The following is a 26,067-nucleotide window of genomic DNA, read 5'->3' as shown; positions in this document are numbered from 1 at the left end:
ATAATAGAAATTAAGATGTTTTGCATCTTTTCTATTGTTCACTCGAACATATTCTTAGAGATGATAGAAAACTAGAGGATAAGAGATTCCCCTCGTCTACCTTTTGAATTCTTTGAGATGATAGAAAATCAAATGCTTCTTACTCACCAAGGGTATATCTTGGCGAGTAAGAAGTAAAAATACGCATCCACAACTCTAAAATGATAGTCGACCTCAAGATGGTCGAACTCATGAGAATCGAACCTCATCCTTAAGCCCCAACACTACACTCATGAGTGCCAAACTTGTGGTTTGGTGGGCAAGAAATACAAAATGGTCATGGTGCTCTCTTTCTCAGGGCGTGGTGATATCTTTCTTAGGCCACTCTTAAGGTCTACTTGGATGGAATAAATTGTAGTAGAACTAATTACGTTAATACAGTAATCTATAATTACACCAATAAATGACGAGCATGCAATAAACATTAATAACAGTAAGGGTTAAGAAATTATGTATCTCCGGTCGAAGCGTCGGACGTGCCGACTGTCTTTAGAGAATTTATTGCCGCCCACGGTGCAGAGGCTCTCCGGCAAAATCCTCCCAAGATCCGACAACCGCTCGCGTCGCTCGTAGGTACACTCCAAAACGAACACCGCACTCGGACTCAACCTCAGATCGCGAACCAAGCCTCAGAACAACTCGGAAAGAAGGAAGAAGGAATGCTTTGCTTTCTCGAGTGAGTTGAGAAGGAAGTGAGGAAGTGTATTTATACACTTGAAACAGTGCAGAGGAAGAGACTCACACTTTGCTTATGCTTCCTCTTCTCATGCGCGGATGCGCTGGATGCGTTGCTTCGCATCCTCACGCGACGCGGACAGAACCGAAGCGCTGCTTCGCTTCCTCACGTGGACCAAACCAGGTGTGAACCAAACCGGCTAACAAAAACGAACCGGGTGAACCAAACCGAACTGGCAAAAATGAACCGGGCCGTCCGTAAGCGCAAAGCCCACGAGCTAGAGAATTGCACCCCCCCTGCGCGCGATGATCACGCCCAGTTTATGGATTTCCGATTCGAACCCCTTGATTTGGGCTTAGCCCGCGCATGCATATAGGTCCTCCTTAACTTGACTAAGCTAGCATGGAAGTCTTCCATATATAAAGGCTTCTAAGCTTCTTTAGCTTAACAATGTGGGACTAAAGGGAATTAAATTAAAAATCCCAACATAAATTAGTATTGAGTGAATCAATAAAGAAGCCAAGCATAGAGAGCAATAATCACTAAGCACTTAGTGTCAACAACAATTTTAGAAGAAGCCGTCAATGCTTAGGAGATGACACAACTAGAAGGAATGACACTAATACAACTAAGAAAGGGGAGGAAAATAAAGACTTTTTGAATGGTAAATGGAAAACAGTTAGGGAAGTGGATGAGGGGAGGGTATGCTGTCAATTAAACTAGTGGCTTTCGTCTTGTGCCGGCTAGTCAAATCTCTCTCAACGGCACTCGTGACCGCGAGAGGCAGCTCACACAGTGGTTGCCTCGTGCAACCGCAACCAACCTTATACACGGTCTCCGGCAACTTCATCACGGTGCAAGCTTCTATCATATTTTTTTTTCTTCCTCTTTTCTTTTTTTTTTTTCTCTTCCTTTACCTTGGAGGTTTTTTTTACACTTTGAATTTCTTTCCTTCCTCAATCCACACCTCAGTGTAACAGAGCATTAATAAGAACTTAACTATAACATCCTTTACCTAAATGCTAAATGTCAATCTCCTATCCTACAGTCAAAAGCCAGCTTCTTGGTGAATTAATCTTTGCTCATTGCACTGTTCGTTGGAACAAATTAAGTCAATCAATCCTAGGTTCTTGCCACATCTTTGCATGCACAATTTGTTTGATTGATGTAAAATTAACGTCGACGACAGGGAAGCGTTGGATTTGGGCAAGCCTGCAGTGAGGTTTAAGTCGGAACGGAGGGCGGAATTGGAAGGCGAAGGGTTGAGGATTCATGGCAACTCCGGAGATCAATGGAGCGACCTGTTGGGCTCCACCTTGGCCAGGCGATCCTTTAAACTCCCAAATCCCACGTATTATATTGATTGACCAAACTAATTCACATCAATACTAATCTTATGTACATAAGCAACGCTTTGTGTTTATTGCTAAGATCAACTAGTGTCTAGTCCTTTCCTGGTTTGTTCATAATTTTAAAATAATGAATATATGTATTTATATAGAATATTTTTAATTTTAAAGTTGTGATATCTTTCCAAAGAACAATTTTGGCTTTGAAAATGAAGAGAGATTTTCATGATGCTAATACGAGGGAAATGAATCATGATTCGAATCTTTAGTATGTGTATATTATGATGCTTCCTTAATCTTGGGATACTTGTAGCACTTGAATGAGAGAAAGAGATGAATTGAATAATTAAGAGTTAATTATATGAGTTGATAATTTACTGAACATTAATTTCTTTAAATTAATTCATAAGAGTTTAATTAAAATATAATTGAACATTAATTTAATTTTTAAGATAAATTATAGAGGTCTAATTAAAAGCTGCTAATTCGTTTTTTTTCAAAGTTGAATAGAGAAATAAATTTTAAAATAAAATACTTTTGATGATAAATAATTTATAGAAAAAGTTAAATTTTTTAAAAGTTTAAAAGTAATTTTAAATTTCTCAAAAAAAAATTTGATTGGTATAAGAACCAAATAAATAAAGAGGTTTAGTTGTAGATACGCAGTCAGTTGCCACTTATTCTTATCATTGGCGGCTCGTCTCTCCCACCATCAACGCTGACTTCACGTTTGATTAATGCTAACACCTCTGACTCTATGGCACAAAGAATCACCATAACTCTCTGGGACAATGGTGCAACAACAAGACGTCTTATAAGATTTTAGACATCTAAAAATTGAATTTCAGTTTGAGAAAATTAATAGATAAATTTCTTTTATATGAACGATTAATCTAAAAACAATGAGTTGATGGACCGTTTGTCGTAAATATTTTTCGATTTAACATGATAATTGATAAAAAAAAACTTTCGTAAAATTAAATCGATCACTCTTAAAATTAATCGGCGTAAATTAAATCCTAACTTCCCTTTCACATTGCCACAGTTGGTCAAAAGAAAACTTTTGATCAGCTCAATAGTACGTCCAATCTTGTTTTGAATTTTGCCCAACCTGTTTGATTAATTGTTTATGTAAGTTTTTTTCCTATTTTGGAAGTTCATTTGTATTTTCTTTAATAATATGTCAAAGTTTTACCATATTAATACAACAACAATAATCAAATCTTATTCCACTAGGTGAGTTAGCTATATGAATCCTTTTAAATTTTTGAACTCTATCTTCTAGTATATCATCATACTTAAATAAATTTTATCTTCTTTTATTGTTATTAACCAAGTCTTTTTTTTTTTTATCTTCCTCTTTTTCGTTTGATATGTGTATTTATCATAATTTCGCATCGCCTAACTAAAACATTATTGGTCGTCTAAGTACATACTCGTATCCTCTTAAACGTATCTCTCGAAATTTTCCTTTAATAGATGCAACTCCGACTTTCTTTTTAATGCTCTTATTTCTTATTATATCCATCCTCTATGTTCACACATCCACCTTAACATCCTCATCTCTGCAACTCTTATTTGCTCATGTGCTTGAGTCATAGTCCAATATCCAACTCCATATAACATAACAAATCTAAATGTAATTTTATAAAATTTTCCTTTAAATTTTAAAGGTATTTTATGATCACATAAAACACCCGACGTTCTCCTCCATTTTAACGATCCTACTTGTATTCTATGTATAACATCTCTCAATCATTTTACAAAAATAATCCTAAATATTTAAAACTTACGATTCTGGACAACTAATCATCTTTTATCTTAATAATTATTTAATTACATCTAATATTGTTAAACTTAAATTTCATATATTCTATATCTATTCTACTAAGTCTAAAATCTCTCTTCGAGTATTTCTTGCCAAGATTCTAGTTTAGCATTTACTTCTTCATATATTTTATCTATCAAAATAATATCATCTACAAATAACATACATCATGATAATATCTTGAATATGTATAGTAAGTTCTTCTATGATTAGTGTAAAAAGAAAGAGACTTAATCTAGAAGATAAATGATTTTCTCCTTGGTAGACATGATTGACCGAGTAAATCTAAAATGCAACTTGAAATAGATACTCATCCTATTTAGAATCCGAACCCTAATCCTTCTATTGTTCCTCTAAGTGTTTTACAACTGTATCACACTCATAATAAGGGCATTTTATTTGTGTTTTTTTTTTAACCTAAAGTCTGAGGCTGGCAATAACCCCATACAGGGTGGTGCAACAACGAGCAGTGCTGCATGATCGGTTGTGCAGCAGCAGGTATCATGCTAACCTACCTCCTGCGTGCAGATCTGGTTCATGCACACCCTCCTGCACATGTTTCACCAATAATGCTGCTCGAGAATACAATGAACTTAAACTGAGATCTTTAAAAGGAAAAAAGGCAAGTTTGATAGTAAAACTGGAGGGAAACCATAATCAACTTAAAACAGAATTATATAGCGATCAACGTCGTTCCTAACCTCTTATCCGGTTCTTACCATACTTCTATAGTTAAGAGTGAAAAGGTCATAACTTACAGGGATTGCTACTACCTTTCCACATTTGATGTCGTTCAATATACACAAAAGTCGCAACACAATCAAGTGGGATTGAACTTTGTGAATTGGAACCTCCTTATAAGATCTGGCACAGAATTGTTGTGTGCCAACAGGAATACTAGATGCAGGTGGTAGCCTCAAAGGATGTCACGTCCCGGGTAAAAATTCTTGGGCAGGACCTGCTCATATATTATCACAATCAAAGGGAGTGTTAAAAATGTGTAAATATTCATGCTTAATCAATAATTATTCTTCCAGACAATATGAAGAATCACAAGATATCATAATTTGGCACGATGAGATTGGATCAGTTATTGCATGATTCTGAAAATATTGTGGCAAATTAGCATACAGCAGGTCAGAGGAAAAAGCTCATATGAAGTATATTGAACATTCTTAAATTGGATAAAATGTGGCTGAAGCATTGGCTTTGCAGTATGCATTAGCAATATGGACAAAGTGAATCCCATCCTATCAGGGTATTCGAAAAGCACTAGCAATTCATAAATGTAAGAGTTATTTTATAAGCACCCAATTAGTTTACTAGTATTTCGTGAACTCATTTTCTTTCTCTCCATTTTAATACATGTCATGACTTATTTAATCTACTTGACTAAAACAGCTAATGCTGACCCAACCCGGGGCAGTTATGTTACTAAGCCTTGACAGCAGGTGTTAAAATGTGTAAATTTAGGTGAGGCCAATAGATTTTATAGTTAGACAAATTGAAAATACACACGAGGAATAGAAGCCAGTCAAACAAAACTCTAATTAAAATGAAGAGTGATATAGTCTAGCATGCCTGCTTAATGGTGGAATAAGATCCATGTAGCCAACTCTAACTACCTGACACTTGACGCTTGATGATGATCACATGGAATAATAATAGAATGAGTGTCATTAAATAAATTAACACAAAGGGGTTGAATATTTATTAGATATGGGAGAGAAGATAAATCAATGAAAAAAGTTTACTACTTGGATGTGACTTTTACTTACCTAAAACATTTTATAATATGGTAAAGTTCATTTATTTAAATTAGCAGACAGTTTAGTACAATCCCAGGTAGCTTCAATATATTTCTCAAGCATGAAAAGGTATGTGTACCTCAAATATCATCAGAAAACTGCTGCATAGCTATCTTGCTTCATTTTCATTAGGCTGCTCTCTATGTCTTTTAGTGCAGGTCTATAACTGCATGTAAGAAACACAATGAACCATCCCTAAATAAACTCGTATAAAAAATATCCTATTCTTCTAAAACAAGATATCAATTTAAAAGACCATCTTGAATTACTTATTCTGCTGAACGAGGATCCACCAAAATAAGCTCTTATAAAGTTTCTAAGAACTCAGAAAATAAAATAAGATTCCTAATTTGTATCACCATTTTCAACCAAAGGGAACTGGAGCCTTGACGAGTTACAGATATTTTAAATTTAGGTGACCTTTTGAATAAGAAACTATTATGTCATCCAAGGCTTAGTTCAAGAAACATAATTTTGCGTGAAGTTGCATGACTTATAATATTAAAATAAGTAAATAAAATAATTACTTGTATATAGAGCATTGGCTCTGTGCTTAAAAAGAGCCCTTGGGTCTTTTGGCACATATGTAGACCTCAACCAATTTATATGAGATGATCTTCTCAATGGGTGGATTATAGCTGGTTCACTCTATTCCTATGTGAGGTGCAATTTAGGTGGATTGCAGGTGATTCATCCTATGTATGTATGTATATGCGCATACACATGATGTATTCATATTGAGTGAATTGTGGACCGTTCATCCTATATATTCATATATATTTCTATGATGTACTTCGTTTTGGATGGATTGTGGGTTATTCATCCCTATACACGATGCATCTTTTATTAGGTAGAGTGTGGATTGTTTGCCATATGTATATTTGTGGATTTATTGATGAATTAAATCAAAAATACTAATAAGTGAATAAAAGAGAAAATATGATAAATGATGAATTAGTCTAAGAGCTGAGTTAAGAGGAATTTATGATAAAAGATTAGTGTCTTAAACTGGGCTAAAGCCTAAAACAAAGATCTTGATTACTTTCTGTTCCTTGGATTCTGTTACGAGATTATATATATATATATATATATATCATGCAGTTCTCTCTTATATCCACTTTGCATTTCATGCTCACTTTTGGAATTCTTGACCTCCAAATTGTTTGCTAAGATGTGTGTATATAGTACTAATGGAGTTTCTTTAGAGGTATGCAATTAGTTTGTTTGGTTAACATTGGATATATCTTTACTTTGACATTATAGCAATCCACATGCAGCAAGCAAAGCTAGTTTCGCAGCAAACCTAGCTCGTGCGAAGCATAACAATATTACCATGCTCTAAGACCCTATTAGAGCCTTTCACTAGAGGTGCCTTAGGCCATATTTGTCTAAATCTTTGTCATGGGCACTCCTTTGAAGATATTATTAATAATGTAGTTATGTCAGAGAAAACATAACCCAAATGCCACTTATCAAGAGCCAAATTCTTAGCCCCTGTAGGACTTGTGACAAATCTATTTGCGAAGGACAGCCTTCACTTAAGAATTTAACTTCTATAAGACAAACATTACAACATAGGAGATGGTTTAGACTGAAGCCAGGTTTACAAAATACAAAAGATGTTTGACCAAATGACCTAGTTGGTTATAACAATTGACAAGCACGTGCAATAATCAAATATGAGAAAGTTATTTTCCCTACAATATATCTAAAAGTCATCCTCCATTGTTTCAAGTTGAGCATTCTACGGAGCCAATTTAGAATCACACATTTCTTTGTCCGCACAACCATCAAAATGAGGCCAATTTCTTGAGCATGCATCCTAGATTTAAGGCGACAGATGGATTCATAGTTTATAAAATGACATAAATATTTACAAGTAAAGAAAATTAAATATTTACAAGATAGGAGACCATATTAGATACAAACACGACATAACATCACACTAACCTCTGCAAGGGGCTTCAAATTTACAGATCGTCTTAACTTTAAATTGCGCTTCAGTAAGCACAATAAGGAAGACAATGGAAGATAACTAAGCAGTTTTCTTAGATGTAGAATAGAGATGCAATTTGCTACTTAAGAAAAAAAAGGAAGAAAGGTCACAATAGATTTGAGATTGTCAAGTGATCTTGAATTCGACAAGAGGTGTAGAGTAAGTGTTGCAGAGCTAGATTTGAACAAGAGTAAAGGCAAGGACAATGTGAACATTGTTGATGAACATCGAGAAGGCTATTGAGAAGCACATCTAAAAAAACTATACAAGTTAAGGAGAAGAATATTACTTATCGATGGGAGTCTATTGATATTGAGAAAGAAAAGGTGCATAGATGAAGAGAGGCAAGGATCTCAATGGCTGGTTGAGGTGCAACATTAAGGGGGTGATTACGCTGACTCTAAGCACCCCTCATAGTCCGTCCCCAGATTATGTGAAAGGAAGTAAATCATGAGATCAGCTTATAACTGACCGCCAAGTGGCTAAAGGGTGGGAAGAGTTTTTTCCCAGAGGACATACGCCCACTAGGAATTGATCTCTACCCCCATCATGGCAAATATGTCACCCTCTAGCCAATTGGGCACCCCGTGGGGACAAAGAGATGCAACATTAGGTGGCAAAAGGCGCCCCAGCGCCCCCGCCAACCAAAGAGGTGCAACATTAGGGAACTTATTCATAGAGGAGAGCAGTGATGGGAAACAAGGTGCACAAGATGGTGGTTTAGGCTGGTAGAGAAGAAAGGGACTTACAAGGGAAGAGGTTGGATGCAAATCTAAAGCAAGCACGTGAAGTAGGCATTCTAGGTGTCAATTTTTGTAATAGTTACCACTTGTGGAAAAGTTGGAAGGAGGTGTGCATTTACAATTCAATTATAATTGTGCCTTCTAAGACATTGGAGATGCAGGAAGCCCTTCTGGGTTTAGGGTGGATTGGCAAGAAGAAGGCCTTTCCCCCATGAGCTTGTTGTCACCAATAGGTGGGATGGTAATATGTAGTAGATGAAGGAACACAGGTGCAATTGTTATTTTATAGTGAAGAATTCATAGGAATTAAATTCAAAAAAGTTGGGATATAAAGGGAGTGAATTAGTGTTAGCTTCATTATAGTGATTGGGGGAAATAAGAAAGAATCAAGGTGCGAGCATAGAGAGAACAAGAGCACATACACATTTAGCACTATCACCACTTAATGTAGTACTAAAACCACACCAAGACTAATAGTATTAAGAAGAAAATTCCTTGAGATACAGAATGAGATTTCTTTTAAAGACTACAACCTAAACAAACTTGAAAATAACCAAAATAAAATCATGCCCTAAACAAACTTATACCAAAAATACCCTATCTACAGAAACAAGACATCTGCCAATTCAAAAGACTACCTTGTATATCTTATTCACTCGAACATGAGAATCTACCAAAAGAAGCTCTTAGAAAGTCTAAAAAAAACTAAAATAAGATTTCTAACTTGCATTAATACTCACAAAAAAAAAATGTGAATAGAAAGTGCTAAAGAGAATATAGGATAGGGGAATACAGGCATATGAGACTGTTACGTGCTTGGACAGCACGTCTGTGTTCAGCAGTAAGCTTCATGACCTCTGCATACAATGCATCACATCTGCTCTGTTCTTTCACCAACAGATCCTAAAACAAGCAAATTGGGAAAGTTGTTAAGTATTCTGTGAGCATAATCTTTTATATGCCAGTGACCGATAATCCTGCATGCATATAAGTTGGTAATTCACAAACACTTGAGGACCAGATCAGAAATCCAAATGAACTAAAATTCTTGGAGGTGTCTATCCTAGGAGAAAATACCAAAGTCATGAGTACTTATTCTATTAAACAATAAATGAAGTTTCATTAGTAAAACTTGATTTACAACAAGAATATGAACACAACTGGCTTTGGTTAATATGCTAATAAACACTGCATCAGTGAGAACCTAGAAAATGAATCTGTTATATATAATCTTCGTAAAACATTTTCTTAAAAGATAGCATCTGTAAGCTATCCTTTTAAATTTCCATAAAATTAAGCTTCCTGTAATGACACTGATGCTAGACCTTTTAATTTCCATAAAATCAAGCTTCCTGTAATGACATTGATGCTAGTTTTGAGAACTCACCTTAAGCAACCTATTTTCTGAATCAGCTTTTCCTTCTGCACTTTCAGCATCTGATTGAATAATGCCATCACTTGTTTGCAATAGGTTGACTTGTTCAGATCTAAGTTTGTCCACTAGCATACGAAGATTTTCATTTTGCTTCAGACAATTCTTCACCTGAGAATCCATGATTAGCAGTGTCATCCACACATGGAAACCTAATATTTACTAAAATATTCTAAGCAAAATAGTTTCCATTTCAGCAAACAATGAAAAAAGTGCTAACCTTGCACAAAAAAGTCATATTTATGGGAAAATCAACTTCTTAGTAAGGAGATAGAAAACGTATTTTCTTTTTTGTATCATAACACCTCTAAGATGTATAAAGTGATATATGATATGCGGGAAAATTGTTAGCTGCGTTATTAGTTCACCTGTAATATACATAATTACACTAGGTACTTGTGTATTGTACTTTCTAAATACAGGGAGGAAGTTTATTCAATAGAGAAATAGGTGATATTTGTCTCAACTAAACTAACACTACAACAAAAAGGCTATTTAGCAACAAGTACCCGATAATGCATCAAAAAGCATTGGTATTTTATTTTTTTAGCTGAAGATGGCGCTGCCAATGCTTTATTTAGCATCGGAAAAATTTCAAGAGATAACTAACATTTTTCTAAAACATCAGTATTAAGTGTCATTAATTAATCAATCTAGTATTTTTAGCGCTTAATCAAATCCCTAAAAATCATATTTATCCCATTCTTGACCATGGCATTCCTCCTCCCTTCGGTGATCCTGACCTTCCCTAGGCAATTGTCCCTGTGCAGTCAAGTCTATGATTCCCCATGTTAATTCATTTTTTCATAACAAAGTTTCTTTCTGGCGACTTTAGTTTCTGGTGCCACATCACCTCTTCTGTCATAATCAGTTTTCCATTCATTAGCTAACAAAGGTAATTAGAATTCAGTGAGGCCAATTGCAATAAACTAAATGGAACAATATATACCTGGCTCTCCCACTGCATGGCAGTCTCCATTGCTTCCTGATAAGAAGCTGACAAGTTGGAATTATCTTCAAACAGCCTCTCTATCTCTGAAGACTGAGAATCAATCTGCAAAGACAGATATAAGGGACTTAATTAATATAATAAGGTCTATTGTGTTCACTGTTTGATGACACTGATTACCTCCATAAGTAGTTTTTGTCGACTGCTTTCAAGCCTCTCAACCATAACTGCCATGTCATGCAACTGTTTTTCAAATTTTTCCTTGTCCTGATATTAAAGAGATAACATGGTGATGTTATAGATACGCAATATATTGTATAGCCAAAAAAAAAAATCAAAGACAATAGGAAGCCCGTATGAATTAAGCAAAATCATGACGTGTTAAGTAAATAATTTGTGTGCTTTCTGAAAATGAATTCTCATTCGTTAACATAAATTTTGTTGCGGTTACATGATCCAAATTATGCAACCACAGTATTCGCTGCATTTCTTTTGGAATTCTCTAACGCCAAGAAAGGTTATGGTTTATGTTGCATTCTTTTGGTGCCCATCATTTCCTTTAGAACTAGATAATACTTTCTGGATGAATGTCTATCCACATTTGTACTAATCCACTAGACTGCTTGAGTCCATTGATGTCTAGTTCAAATTTATCCACAGACCTTCTATTACTACCTTCAATAGAAATTTAAAAAAAAAAAAAAGCCATTGCTTTCAAAGAATAAGTACTGCTGACATCATTCATCCAATTGTTCAGACTGTCCATTTCTGTTTCGTTTCATTTTCTCAAATTTTAGTCGTTGTCATTGAATTTTTTATTTTATTTTATTTTTTTTTTTTGAGATTATGCCTATGTTGTTGTAAAAAGCCCTTGACCTATGGTAGAATCATGCCATGAACGAACCATTTGCCCCTATTACATGGCATAAGGAAGAAGCAAATTCTCCACCTCGAATTTGGTTGGTTTTATGCTGATGGAACCAGTGTATTCCTCTAAGGTTGCAAGATTAATAAGTAAAACACATGCTCAGTTTTAGAATTTAGGGATAGAAAAATATTATATTTCTTATCATCCTTAGAGATAATATTACACAGGTATAGCTTCATGATAAATCCTAATTCTTAAACTACTGTGGGATTAAACTCATTAGACTAATAACCCTATAATATAATATTTTTAATATTCACCCTCAAGTTAAAACATAGGCACTAGCTATGCCCAACTTGTTTTATAACAAAGCAAACTCTTATAAGCAAAAGCATAAACTAGGCATGGAAACAATGAACATAGATAAATAATACAGAGATGCAAAAGAAACAAAAGACAGTAAACAAAGAACACAACCAAGGAACACTTCGCTAACGGAGGCTACCAATGGTGATGCTCACATTCACATAAGGCGGTTGGGTCAAGCCGTGAGCAGAGGCTAGTGGTGGAAGTGCTCACATCCACATAAAGTCCGATCATTGACAGATTGTCAGTTGAGATCAAAGGTTGGTTGTGATAGTGCTTATGTCCATGTGAAGCACATTAGTCATCAGACTCAGTTCATGAATAGAGGTTGATAGTGGTTGTATTTATATCCCCCTGAATGCACCTAGTGAGAGGCCACAAGCAGTTAGGTTTTGAGCATAGGCAGGTAGTGGCAGTGCTTTCCTTCACCTAGTTGCTGATTGCTTTCATATTTTCAAAAAGGTAAATCTCTCCTCGTTGATCCCTAGGGCCAATTGGATATAGGTCCATCGACCTTTAAAGGAACATCTTGGCTACAAAGAGGAGGAAGCGAGAACCATAAACGGGAGATATGCAAGGATCGTTGCAATCGAAGGAAACCAACTTGGTGAAGATGATAGAAGAGAAAGCAAGCCAACTAAAAGTGAGCTTGTGGCAGACAAAAAGGGCAAAGGAGAAACTACCTCAGACGATGTTGGAGGACTCCTCCCACATGTTATGGGTAGATGGTCTATGGAAGATGGGAGATATAAGACATGTTGGGAGGCTGAAAGGGTTACCCTCCATGAGGATTGACATGGTTGCTTAGAGAAGAAGAGGTTGTCAATCAGGAAAAAAAAAGTGGTGTGGCGTGTCAACATCATAGGTGGCTTCCAGAGCAACAAAGGCAAAAGCATTTTCAAGGCATAGATGGTTGAGGTTGCCCTCAGGCTCACTGCCTGACTTTTCATTGCCCTATTAATTTAATCCTTCTAATAATTGCAAAAACAAGTATCATGAATCATTTTTAAATTAATGTATTGTGAACCATATTAAATTGTGGATCGTAAAACAACAAAATAATTATAAAATACTAAAAATAATTTTATTTTATTCAGAATAATTTACAAAAAGAATGCAAAATAGTATCAAATGTCTTTGATACAAAGAAAGTATTGTTATAAAAAAAGGCAACTTACACATGACAGCACTTCTAAATCATTTACGATGTTGCCCTTATTGTCATTTTATGTATCTACATGTTGTAATCCTTGTTAAGTGTCAAGTTCTTATTAGTTATTATAAATTTTGTGTATTCATTTAACAAGATATTTTTCAGATCAAGTTCAACCTTTTTACTTCCATCATATAAATATAAAATTCATCATTCTTCCTTTATTTTAAAATATTTAGTTTAATTTATAGAGTAAATTTAATTTAATTATTTATTTCAAATGCATAAGTATAAGTTTTAGTAAGTTTCTAGCTTATTTTTAGAATCATAAAAAAAGCCAATTCTTTCATTTCTTATTCATGTATAAGAACAATGTCATTTTATATGATTATACAATATCGTATGATACAAATAGTGAATCATATGATTATAACAACTATGCCTATGACACTGATTATTTCAATATAGTTTCTCCTATTGGCCGATTAAATTTCATCTCCTTTTTGGCTCTTAATCTAGGTTAAGAAATATATTCTTAATGGATTGTCAAAACCCCTTATATTCTTTTTTGAAATGTATAGAGAGAAACCATTTGTGTATGCAGAATTCAAGCTATGAATACTCCAAAAAAGAAGTCTATGGAATTAAGCAAAATCCTTGGGCATACACTGAAAAAAATTTAGACAATCACTAATGTTAACCAAAAATGCAACAAAACAAATCATCATTATTCAAAACAGCTCTACAATAGTCTTGATAATAATGTTTACAATTTTCTTTATATACAAAATATGAATGAGGTTTAAAACTAGTTAGAAATTAATATGTTAGTAAGAATCTAGAAAATCACACTATTTCCTCGACATTGAGGTCACTTACAAAGCTAAAGGGATTTTCTCTATCTTATATGAAGTATGATATGAATTGATTAACGAGAAAAAAAAATCTTTAATTTAAAGGAAGTGTGCCACTATGAGGTTGCATTAACAATTTTACACGAGCAGATATCTATGGCAAAAGACTTCATAGGAAACATAAACACCTAAGAGTAACAAGCTAGCACATCTTATTCCACCATAAAAAACAAAATAATAAATCATTATATTCCAACAATTTTGAGTAGTCTACAAATCTTATCGCATCATAAACTTATATATAAGGCTAAATCGCTAATAACATCTAGCTCTTCTAAATCACTTTTAATTATGTAAAACAAAGTTTTCTTTGGCCTTCATCTCTTCATTACATCTTTAACTCTAATCAGCTAAATTAGTGTTACTGTAAAATTTGGTAATCTATGAACATGTTTATATCATCTTACCATATTTTTCTTTCAAATTTTACCATCTTTTGGTGTCCAACTTATTTCTCCAAGATATAGGATTGCAAATGAATCAAATATTCATAAATAAGCTCAACAACCAGCTTAGTAAGAGCAAATATATGTTTGTTCAACATGAAAAATGAAAGATAAATAAGAACATATATTAAGCTCATCGGGTTAATCTTGAAACTTGTAAAATCAGTCCATTAACATTTATGAACAAAGCTCATATGCAATTCATGAATAGACTTGTTTACAAGCTTAAATAATGATGTCATTTATTTATCTAATTGAAATATATTATAATTGATATGCATATACATATCTAATACATTTATTATACTATTGTGGATATTTTATTAAATTTATGGTTCTCAATCATGTATCATATGTTAAAAAATTCAATAATAACATAAGTTTCATCTAAATTCAATTTTAGTTACGTTATAAGGACAACCTTATCTTTAGTTGGGTTCTGTTCAAGCACAATAAACATTTTATAAACAACCTTGAAGACAAAAATTTGAGCTTAGTTAATATTGAGTTGGATTGAGGCTCATTTATTTTCCTAATAAACTAGCTTGAACACAACTGAGAAAGCCTTGGCTCAACTCAACTTGTTTGCAGTCTTAACTGGAAACTAGTATTTTTATTTTATATTTCAACCCATCTTTGTATTATCATCTATGACAAACTATTATTTTTGGTGTTATTTCCAACTGAATGTAGATAATCATATTATTGATGTCTCATAAAACTTTCCATTTATCCTAAATATATTTAAAAGCTTTGGTCTGTCATTAAGAGGAGATCTATTTCTAGTTACTGCAGTTATGTTGGCGATAATAAGGTATAGTGGAAAAATAAAAAACAAAGTATTTTAACTCAACATAGAGTTATGGGACATAATTGGTAAGCTGATGTGGATAATAACTCTTACGATCATGTCAAGTTCAAAGTAAACATGTTTTTTTCATGGGTTTTTTATGAATGCAAAACATGTAGAAGTCAAGAAAATGAACACATGGTAAGCTATTTCTGAAAAAAGAAAATTGTTGATATCTGCTAAGCCACTTAGTGGTTGTGTGCGCATAATTGATATCAAGCTTTCATTTGAGATGTTGGATAAGTAGTGCAATACCAAATTAAACCCTTAAATCACATAGAAAAGTGGGATAAAATTATAAAGCACGAGATAATTATCTCACGCAAAGAAAAGGATCTCACACACAGAATTGAAGAGTCTTATTAATCGAAAGTTGATTAATACATAAAGACACAACATTTTGGTAAATTTAATTCCAATAAAATTAGGAAATAAATTGAAAACGAATTAAGGAATGCACCAATCTAATTAGACTTTTACTGTTTCACACAACCTTATTTTAAGAATAAATTAAAATTAAAATGATTACCAAGTTACCACTTCCTTAAAAACTAATACTTCTACATATAAGATCTTACCAAATTAACTTTCAGAAAATCTAAAAGTTCAAAAGAACCTTTCTCGTATTTGGTTAGTGAAAATCATCTATTTTTAGTCTTCAAAAATAAGATTGTCACTAAAAGTTAAAAAGAAGAAAAAATAACATTTATCACAATATTCACCTCTAATAGATTCAAATGTCAAAAAGTTATCTTCCTCTGCCACCCGTTTAGAGAGAGAAGTTCTCCCTTCTCTCTAGAGAAGGAGATGGGAATAGGAGGAAGAGGGTTCACTAGGGGTGTAATCAAGCCGAGCCAAACTCTTGAATGTTTGAGTTTGGCTCGTTTATAATTGAGCCGAACTCGAGTTTTATTTAACAAATATATTCATAGTTCACGAGCTTATTCAAGCTTTTATCGAGCCTAAACGAGCTTAATAAATATAAATTATAAATTTAAATATTTATTAAAAACTAAATTATATATTTAGAGAAAATTATAATATTCTTATTAAAATATATAATTTTATTCAAATAAATAAATTTAATATATTTGTCTATATTTTTCATAAGTAGAGTGTAAAATCTATAAATTTAATATCAAAACTATTATTTTTTTCATTTAAAAGTTGATTCAGGAGCTTACTAACTAACATGTTCACGAGCTAATAAGCCGAGTATTGTGAAACTTAAGCTTGGTTTGTTTATTTTAACGAGCCTAGTTTGTTTATCTTAACAAACCTCATTAAACGAGCTCAAACGAGCTTTTATCGAATTGAACTTCGAATAGCTCATGAGCGGCTTGATTCATTTACACCCCTATAACCCTCCCTCCCCCACCGAGGGAGGTTCACTAGACGCTCCACCGCCGGCGACAGGGAAGGAGTGGAAAGGCTGTGGGAGCACAACCTTGTCGAGAAATCAAGGAGCAACTTCGAGTGAAGCTGTCCAACTTCACCCCCGGAGGTCGAGCTGCTCCGGTTAAGCAAGGCCCCCCAACCAATTGAGGACAGGATATGGAGCGCAATCACAAAGATCTGTGGGGGTGGTCGCTCTGGTGGAGGAAGTCTTTCCTCTCTTGTTGGAGGAGGCCCGCTGGTGGTGACAAAGCACGAGAGGGGTGACGTTTCAGTGTCATCAACGGAGCCTGGCTGGGCAGTCAACGGAAGGAATTACAACCCAACAATGGTGTATGTATGGATTAGTTGGCGCAAGGAGGAGAGGTCAGAAGTGTCTCGTGAAGCTGGAGGGGAAGAGGCAAGGTTGGACAGATGGTCGGATCTTAGGCGTAAGGTTAGGGCGGGGGACGTGAAGCTCATATGTGACTTCCTTCATGGTCTGGGTATTAGTCCGGTAATGTTGGAGTGCTTGCGTGGACAATAAAGAGCGCCTCTCCTACGAGGGACCACTGGACGTGCCAGTGAAGTGAACGGTGATGGGTGGGAATGAGCGGCAGTTGGGGGTGTGCTGCGATGCTCATATGCGGGGGAGGAGGCAAGGAAGTAACGATGTTGTAGGGTGCTTGTGCAACTAACTGATAGTTGTCGGAAGCTAAACCTCGCAGCAATCGCCGAAAGTGTGGGAGACGCAGCTGACATGTTCACGGTTAAACGTCAGCACCAAGGAGACGTGCCATGAGAATGGCGGATTCAAATTCAAATTTTGAATTTCAAATTCAAATTTCAAACACAAAAACATCATCTAGCAACCAAATGGATCCAAGGCTTCGGTTTCAAGCTATGGGATGATCCGAAACCCAAAACCCGATAAGAGGAAAGGCTTAAGGAGTTAGGGCTCACATTCTACATCCCCTTCGTTTTTGTCACTACCGGAGAAGGAGATTCATGCGGCGCAAAGAGTGCAGCTACCATCTGCTGAGCTGCTAACAGCTACTACCGATGGAGGAGCTCGTCACGTCACAGAGCATCTTGTCGTCATGCCTGCTAATGTGGGCTCCCCCCTCAACAGGTGGATGGCGTGGGAGCTTCAGCAACACACTCTAACGCCAGGGCGGGCCAGAAGCAACAATTGGACCGCCGCTAGGAGCTAGGCAGTATGGTCGTCGTGGTTTCAACTGCACTGCTTCCTCGTTGTTGATGCTATTGAAGGCAGTGTTCGAAATCTCGTTTCGTACCGCCCGGCACGGACGATTTTTACCGTTCCGCTGGGCGGCCGAAACCGGCACGGGAGGCGTCCCCGTCTCGGGACGCCTCCGTCGGCGCCGGAGGAAACGCGGGACGCCTCCGGCGACGTCCCGCGACGCCTTCGGCACTGAAGGCGTCATGCGTGACGCCTTCAGCGCCGAAGGTGTCGTGCGCGATGGCTTCTGCAGCGCCGGAAGCATCCCGGAGGCGTCCGGCGACGATTCCGGCGCCGCCAGAGGCATTCGGCGACGCTTCCAGCGCCGCCGGACGCCCCTCGCGGGATCGGCCGCGATCATCACAGCGCGATCTCGCGTTCTGCCGCAACGATTTTTTTTTCTGTTTTAATAATTTTTATTTTATTTAATTAATTTAAAGAATTCCCAAGGATGTGTGATAGTTCAAATATGCTTTTATAAACCCTAATTAAATTATCCTAATAAAATATATAAAAAATATATTTAAAATTAAAATAAGTTAAATAAATTTTATTAATTAATATTCTGAAAAAAATAATATTTTAAATTTCATTTAAAAATTTTAAAAAATATATAATAATTCTTATTTATATTCTAATATATTTTTTATTATTTTAATTTCATTTAAATATTTAAAAAAATTTTAAAAAATTCTAAAAAAATTTAAAAAAATTCTAATAAATTATATTTATATTCTGATTTTTTTTATTTTTTAAAATTTTTTTACTTGATATTTTTTACTATTTAAAATATATATTATTTAATTATTAAATTAATAAATAGTTATTTTATATAATTATTATTAATATAAAGTAATATCTTGTATTCATTTATATTATTATTATTATAGATACTTCTATTTTAATTTGAATTATTAATATATCAATTCTATTTAAATAAAATTATTTTTAATTATTTTTTCTAATAATATTAAATTATTCAATAATTGAGAACTTATAATAAATCAATATACAACTTATTTTTATAAACATAATAAACATATTTATCTTATAATTACTATAGATAAATAAAAAATATCGAAACTGTATCGGCACGGCACGATACGATACCGAAACCGTATCGTTCCGGTCTGAGACCGAAACCGTATCGTTCCGGTCTAAGACCGAAACCTCGGCACGGGTCGAAATTTTAAACCTTGATTGAAGGTGCTACTTGCTACTGGTGCTCCTATCCGGAGTTAGATTTATAGAACCGGGGCTGCTGGTGTTGGTAAGGGCGTGATTGACAACTAATTCATGGTCTGGATAGCAACTCTGTCCCTACTAAAGTGTCGTGCACAGACGATAAAGGGCGCTTCACACGCTTGGGACCATCGTGGTGATGGGGACCGGCAATGTTTGGAGTGAGCGGCAGTTGGGTGTGCTGCAGTGCTCATTGGCTGGAGAGGAGGCATGGATGGATTGTGCTGATACTGTGCTCGAGCAACAGACTGCTACATCTGGGTTCATGACCACAGGGACAGGAACACCGGTGCTGAGGCTGGTGGAGCCGGCAATTGGTTATAGCATCCCCCCCCCCCCTGCAGTTGGCTGTACGGGGGTGGGTGCTAATCGGAGAGGAGTTAGGACTAAAGGGATTCTGCTGCACAGCTAGGAGGATGAAATTTCTGTGAAGATTCTCCCTAAACTTCTCCAAGCAGCTGAAACAAAATCAATTTGGCCTGAGACTGCTGATGCTGGTGTGAATAGTTTCTGCTAATGGTTGGCTGGTGTGGAAACTTTGGTGTGAAACTGCGAGGAGTCCTGGAACCATTTGGGAACGTGTTTTGTGTGATTGTGTTTGACAGTGATGTAAGTTAGTAGCCATGAGAATACAACAACATGTACATGATGCCATGAGTATCCTCTCGGATTTGGTATCTCACACGGGTTGGAACCATAGGTTACCATTGTTCTCGTATGTTTTTGATGATATTATTTACCCTTTTCATCAAAAAAAATGTCAAAAAGTTAATTCTAAATATTTGCTACCAAATTCTATTTTTTAAAAAAATATATATTCAGAAAATTTCCCCAACAAAATGATGCACTAACTTTTCTTATTTTCTCTAGTACCAAATTGATATAGAACTAAATTGAGCTCTTAAACAAATAGAAAATTAAGATGAAATTGAGGAAGCGTCAAATAATCATACAGCAAAGAAAAGTATCTCACGTAGAAAACGAAAACTGATCAAATTAGAATTTTCTTAATCGAAAAATGAATAATACACAACAAATATCATTAATTAGAAAAGCACAATAATCTCAATTAAATCCTACCAAATTAAATACCCACTATTACCAAATTAAAAGATACCAATTATATGATATCTAAACTAAAACAATTGCCAATCAACTATTCAAATTTTAAAGTAATTTCTTTTTCTTTGATCCCTTGTTTGCATCAACATGTTGGACTAGATCTTATTTTAGTAAGTATACATTGTTCTTAAAGTTAACCTGGCTTGACTTCTTGTTGGACAAAGCTTGACCTCTTGCCGAACTTGGCTTGACCTTGAGTTAAGGGTGCTATTTTTTGGCTATTCTAACATTGGTGTTTGCCTTCAAAATGCACAAATGTCTCGCTGCTGCTTTTTCATTTGTGCGTGTAAAATGTATCAAAGATGTTGCTCTAAATTATTTTTAAGAGTACTGCATATGAATGCAATGGCTACCATCCAAATCACAATAGAAGGTCTAACAACTTCAGAAGTTACTTCTAAAGACCCCATTAGTAACCTTCTATGTTTGCACTATAGCACTTCTAAAGACCATTAGTAACCTTCTATGTTGATCCCTTGTTTGCATCAACATGTTGGACTAGATCTTATTATAGTAGGTATACATTGTTCCTAAAGTTGACCTGGCTTGACTTCTTGTTGGACAAAGCTTGACCTCTTGCCGAACTTGGCTTGAACTTGAGTTAAGGGTGCTATTTTTTGGCTATTCTAACATTGGTGTTTGCCTTCAAAATGCACAAATGCCTCGCTGCTGCTTTTTCATTTGTGCGTGGAAAATGTATCAAAGATGTTGCTCTAAATTATTTTAAAGAGTACTGCATATGAATGCAATGGCTACCATCCAAATCACAATAGAAGGTCTAACAACTTCAGAAGTTACTTCTAAAGACCATTAGTAACCTTCTATGTTTGCACATCAGAAGTTTTTGAAACATGAATCAGTCAACTAAACAATATGCAGACAAAAAGATCAAAGCAATGATCAAAACAGGGTTAGAATGATAACCATTTACTAGCTCAATGGAACACATAATAACAAACAAACATTCTCCTGTTCGGTTAGATATTTGATCAAATGTAGCATATAGGGATTGTTGCGATTTTAGAATTTACCAAGGAAGACATCTTGCGCACAGCAAAATCTGAAGCATCTTCTGTGGGCATAAGAGAAAAATTAAAGTGAGAATTCCATTGGAAAGAATATTCAGAAGAGCAGAGAAACAACTTTTCCGGTAGTCATGGATTATCCTAGCTATTTCAAGTATACTTTGTTATTAGTGAATAACCTGAAATCTTTTTATTCAAAGATGCAAGTTTATCTTCCAGCTCTTTCTTTTCAGATAACAGGGATGAACTGTGTAACTGTTCTGCGGATAGTTTTTGCTGCTCTTGTTGCCTCAGCAGCAACTCTTGCTATTTCAGGAAGCCAGAAAGAGTAAATTAAAAGAGACAACATATTATTCAAAGTAACAAAGATAAGAGAGAAAAAATTATTCACCTGTAATCCAGTTTTCAAATCCAATATTTCCTTTTCTAGGGAAAGGATGTGGTCTGGTGAGCTGCCAAACTGCATGTCACTGTGAGTAGTCCCCCTCAGTCCTTGTTGCTGCAGTAAATTTAGTTCTGCCCTTAAATCTGCTGCATCCTGTTCAGCCTACTGACAGAAGAAATATCAGCATTTGAAACTATTTGACTTCAAATCAACCATGAATTACATACTCGATATTGATCCTCTTCTGCTTCCTTTAACCGTTTCTTAATAGATCGAAGTTGTGACAAAGCATCTTCCTGAATCAAGAGAAAATAGCAAGTCTTAACCAAGAAACACAGATAACTATTTTTAGCTAATAAATAATTGGGTACTCTGGCAACAATTGCTGCATCCTTTTCAATGGAAATATCCTTTAGAGATTTTCTTAGCATAAGCAAACTATCTTGTTCCTGGCATAAATGAAGCAAAATAGAAATTAAAATAGTAACAAGAGCTTCTCCAAGTTCCAGGCAACAATCTTTGCTAAAGTGTAATTTGTCATCTTTACCAAATCATTTAAGCGCTTCATCAATGAATCAATTTGAATTTCCTTTTCATCAAGCTGTAAAACAAAAGTATATCAGTCTTTGTTGGCTATCATAAGAAAATCTACCAATTTTGACACAATACCTTTGCTAACAGTTTCTGATTTTCCCTCTCGAGCTCTGCATTCCTATTCTCAAAATCCTTAAGTTGAGATGACAATACATATGTATCTCTCTGCATTGAGAACCAAAATCACTTGTAAATTCTTGTTATACAAAAAGGACCAAGAAGAAAATCTCAAATACATCAAAAGGAAAAAACTAAAGAACTGAAAAGGAATAAGGAGACAAGAACAACTTAAAGTTGATTGGCTACCCACTTATCGCAAAAGTTCAAACTATCACAAAAAAAAAAAAAAAAAAAAAAAAAAAAAACAGTTTATATATATTTATATTATTAATACTCCCTCCTGCGTTGGGGTACTTGATTTGATTCACTCAAATCATTACACGAATTGATTATATATTTTAAAAATTAGGAGAAATTCAAATCAAGGTCTGAAATCTCAAATCGCACCAAAGTTTCAAGTTTTGCCAAGAACTACACAATTGTGGTGCTATGTCAGTGTGCCGACTCATTATACTAGTAGTGAATTGCAGGTAAAAGAAAGGAGATAAAAGTAGAAGAAAAGGGGAGAAGAGAGGACAATTATTGTTTAGAGTAGCATTTTGTGATTAGCCTTTCTGCCTCATCTGGAGTGGTTTGTGTGAACACAAGTTATAAAAAAATAATACTTGAATTCATCTTGATGTGTGTCATAGCATGCTAAGAGGTACTGAATTTTGTCATGAAACAATTCTCACAAAATAGTTATCAGTGTGACACTATACTCACTGGTATGAACAGCATATGTGATATAGGAAAGGATTATTTATGCTAATTAATATTGAGTTTTGATAACTTACCAAAATGATATATTTTGCCAGTATCACCTAACACAACATGAGCACACAGTATGAGATTCCAAATCATGATACGCACACCCAACTTTCTACTATAATATCATATTAAACCACTTATTCTAAAACGCTTATTCTAAAAGCTCTTCCTAATAAGAAAGAAATTATTTTATATATTTATACTGTTAACAGAAATGAAATATTTTTTTTAGAACCATATTTGCATGTTCATATACTGTACAAACCAAACGGACCTCAAACTCATCATCCTCTCTTTTGATCTTTCTCTTCCACTGTAGTAACAAGGAGAAACTAAAGGAAAAAAAAAAAAGAACCGCATATAACTACTATATATTTGTAAGAACTAATTACTTATAAGAATGAAGAAAACTTTAAAGCATACAGTAGCCAAGAAAGAGGTCAAAAAAGTAGTGGATGGAGCTAAGAATAAAGTTTTCAAACATTTGTATTAATGGCTTTATACTAAAGGAGAAAATGGGCATCTATAGAATAGTTAAAATGCGAGAAAAGAAAACAAAGAATTTTGCCCAAATAAGATACATTAAAGATGAATCCAATAAAGTACTAATGAATGATGCGGAAATAAAGGAACGATGGAAGAGTTACTTTCATCAACATTTTTAATGAAGGTTTAAGTGACTAATTTAGCTTAGAAATTTTAAGTATGTCAGACGAATATATATTGAAATTTAAATTTTTATTTGAGAATTCTGATTTCAAAAGTAGAATAGGTATTAAATAGGCTGAAAAATATAAAAAAAAAAACAGTGGAACCGGACTGGATGATATTCTAATAGAAGTATATTAGTTCCTAAGAAAGTAGGGTATTGAATGACTTACAAATTTATTCAATCTAATATTGAAAACTAAGAAAAATGTCTAATTAGTGGAGGGTAAGTACTTTAGTCTCCCTTATAAAAACAAAGAGGTGTACAAAATTATGTGAATTATAAAGATATTAAGTTAATGTGTCATACCATAGAACGTTGGGAAAGTGATAGAAAAGAGATTAAGAAGACCAAGATGACCTCAAAATCAATTTGAACTCAAAGGTCCACCATAAAAGCTATACATTTTCTCATACAACTAATTGAAAAGTTTGAGAAAAGAAGCAAGGCTTACCCACATATTCATTGACCTAAAAAAATCTTATGACAAAGTCTTAAAGGAAACTAGAATTGTTGAAAAGAAAGGTGTTAGCGTAGAATATATATTGAAACAATTAAATACCTTAACCAAAGCATATCTTATAAAAATAGGGTTACATCTAGGATCAGCTCTAAGTCCATATCATTTTATACTAATTATAGATGAACTACTAAAGACATCCAAGACATGTTATCATGTTGCATGTTGTTTGCAAATAATATTATTTTAATTGATGAGACACAAGGAGGACTAAATGCTACGCTCGAATCTTGATGGGAGACGCTAAAAGTTAAAAGTTTTAGGCTTAGTAGAATAAAAATAGAATATATATTGAATTTAAATTTAGTAGACATAGAAAGATAATTGTCAAGATAGAAGATGATAAATTACCTGAAAGTTTTTTAAGTATGTTGGATGATGTTTGCAAACGAATGGAGAGGTTGGTAGTGATGTTTTATAAAGGATACAAATAGAATGGTTGAGATGGAGGAGAGCATTAGGTATTCTTTATGATCATAAGGTACCTCTAAACCTCTAAGTATTACAAAATAACAGTTAGACATATTATGCTATATGAAATTGAATGTTGGACTATGAAGCAAGAACACTAGTAGAAGATGAAAGTCATAAAGATCAGGATGTTAGTTAAGGTGGATGTGCGGACATATGAGAATGTACTTAGGTCACTAATAAATGTTGCAGTTAGGCGATGTGACTAAAGAAGACTTGATTAATAATGATAACACAGGATGAAATACATTTAAATATAGATGATATATTAGGAGATTGAGCCTAATGGTGTAGCAAAATCCATATAGCCGACTATACTTAGTGGGATAAAAGTTTGATGGTTGTTATTGTTGTTGTAATAAAGACAAGTGGAATTGATTGCTTTCCCTCATTCCTTCCTTATTTTTGGACTCCCTTCCTGTCAAGTAGACAAAGTGTCATGGTTTATTTCCTATGGGTTTTCCTCTATGTCATTGCCACGTCGTTGAGTTAGCAGCGATTAGACGAAACTTGAAAAGGTGATAAAGTACATTTGAAAAATCCTGTAAATGTTCTGGTACATTTACTAATGAACCCTATCAAAAACTCATAAAATAACATGGCGTACTATCTAATGAACCAACATATCAAAAGAAAAATAACCTCTCCTGACATTCGATTCCCAGACTCTGATCTCTGCGCGCCTGCAAGAGATAGCGCAAAAAAAAAAATAGCAACTATTTCCAGAAAGACAGAAGATTGCGAAAATGAAGAGAGGTAAGACAAACAGTACCGTAGGGATTGGAGGATTCAAGATCTGAACCGGAAGGGACCTTGTGTATTCTCTCGGCGGCTCGCTTCTGGCGGATCTCTTCCAACTGGAATAAAAAATAAGGAAACTGTCGGAGATCTGGGAGAGAGAAGCAAAGAAGAAGAAGAAGAAGACGCAAGGATGGGAGAGATAACAAGGCACTAAATTACCGTTCGTCGTCCGCGGGTATGCGCATCCATGGCGAGGCCAGCGGCGGGGTCGATACGGGAACGTGAAGGAGGTTGGCTCTGTTTTTGTTTTCCTTGTCAGACGATCGCAGGGCTTTTTAACCCCTTTTCTCAAAT

General features: G+C 34.9%; 1 protein-coding gene across 2 annotated transcripts; it reads right to left on the bottom strand.

Annotated features, from left to right (window-relative positions):
• Positions 1–4,498: 4,498 nt before the first annotated feature.
• On the bottom strand, positions 4,499–26,067 carry LOC122042913 (paramyosin-like). Of its 2 annotated transcripts, XM_042603308.1 has the most exons (17): positions 25,933–26,067; positions 25,745–25,829; positions 25,615–25,655; positions 23,547–23,604; positions 22,478–22,567; positions 22,356–22,409; positions 22,180–22,257; positions 22,036–22,104; positions 21,815–21,970; positions 21,603–21,729; positions 21,430–21,470; positions 11,001–11,087; positions 10,821–10,925; positions 9,827–9,982; positions 9,233–9,342; positions 5,780–5,866; positions 4,499–4,850 (listed from the first exon to the last, which is right to left on the bottom strand). In XM_042603308.1, exons 1-16 carry the CDS (start codon positions 25,956–25,958, stop codon positions 5,791–5,793), a joined length of 1,359 nt encoding a protein of 452 aa, XP_042459242.1. In that variant the 5' UTR covers positions 25,959–26,067; the 3' UTR covers positions 4,499–4,850; positions 5,780–5,790. The 2 variants fall into 2 exon arrangements, with proteins under 2 accessions (XP_042459242.1, XP_042459243.1); XM_042603309.1 differs by lacking the exon at positions 23,547–23,604.

This window comes from Zingiber officinale, chromosome 2A, assembly GCF_018446385.1.
Source record: "Zingiber officinale cultivar Zhangliang chromosome 2A, Zo_v1.1, whole genome shotgun sequence".
Lineage (NCBI taxonomy): Eukaryota > Viridiplantae > Streptophyta > Magnoliopsida > Zingiberales > Zingiberaceae > Zingiber > Zingiber officinale.
The sequence above is the reverse complement of the archived record's forward strand: the minus strand, read 5'-3'. Positions and strand labels throughout refer to the sequence as shown.

Bases quoted from the DNA above. Each gene is read 5' to 3' on its own strand.
- LOC122042913 (XM_042603308.1), bottom strand. From the start codon at position 25,958: ATGCGCATACCCGCGGACGACGAACG. The intron at 22,410-22,477 runs GTATTGTGTCAA...TTTGTTTTACAG, and splicing joins ATCAGAAACTGTTAGCAAAG to CTTGATGAAAAGGAAATTCA. The intron at 9,983-10,820 runs GTATATATTGTT...ATGGATTCTCAG, and splicing joins CCATGCAGTGGGAGAGCCAG to GTGAAGAATTGTCTGAAGCA.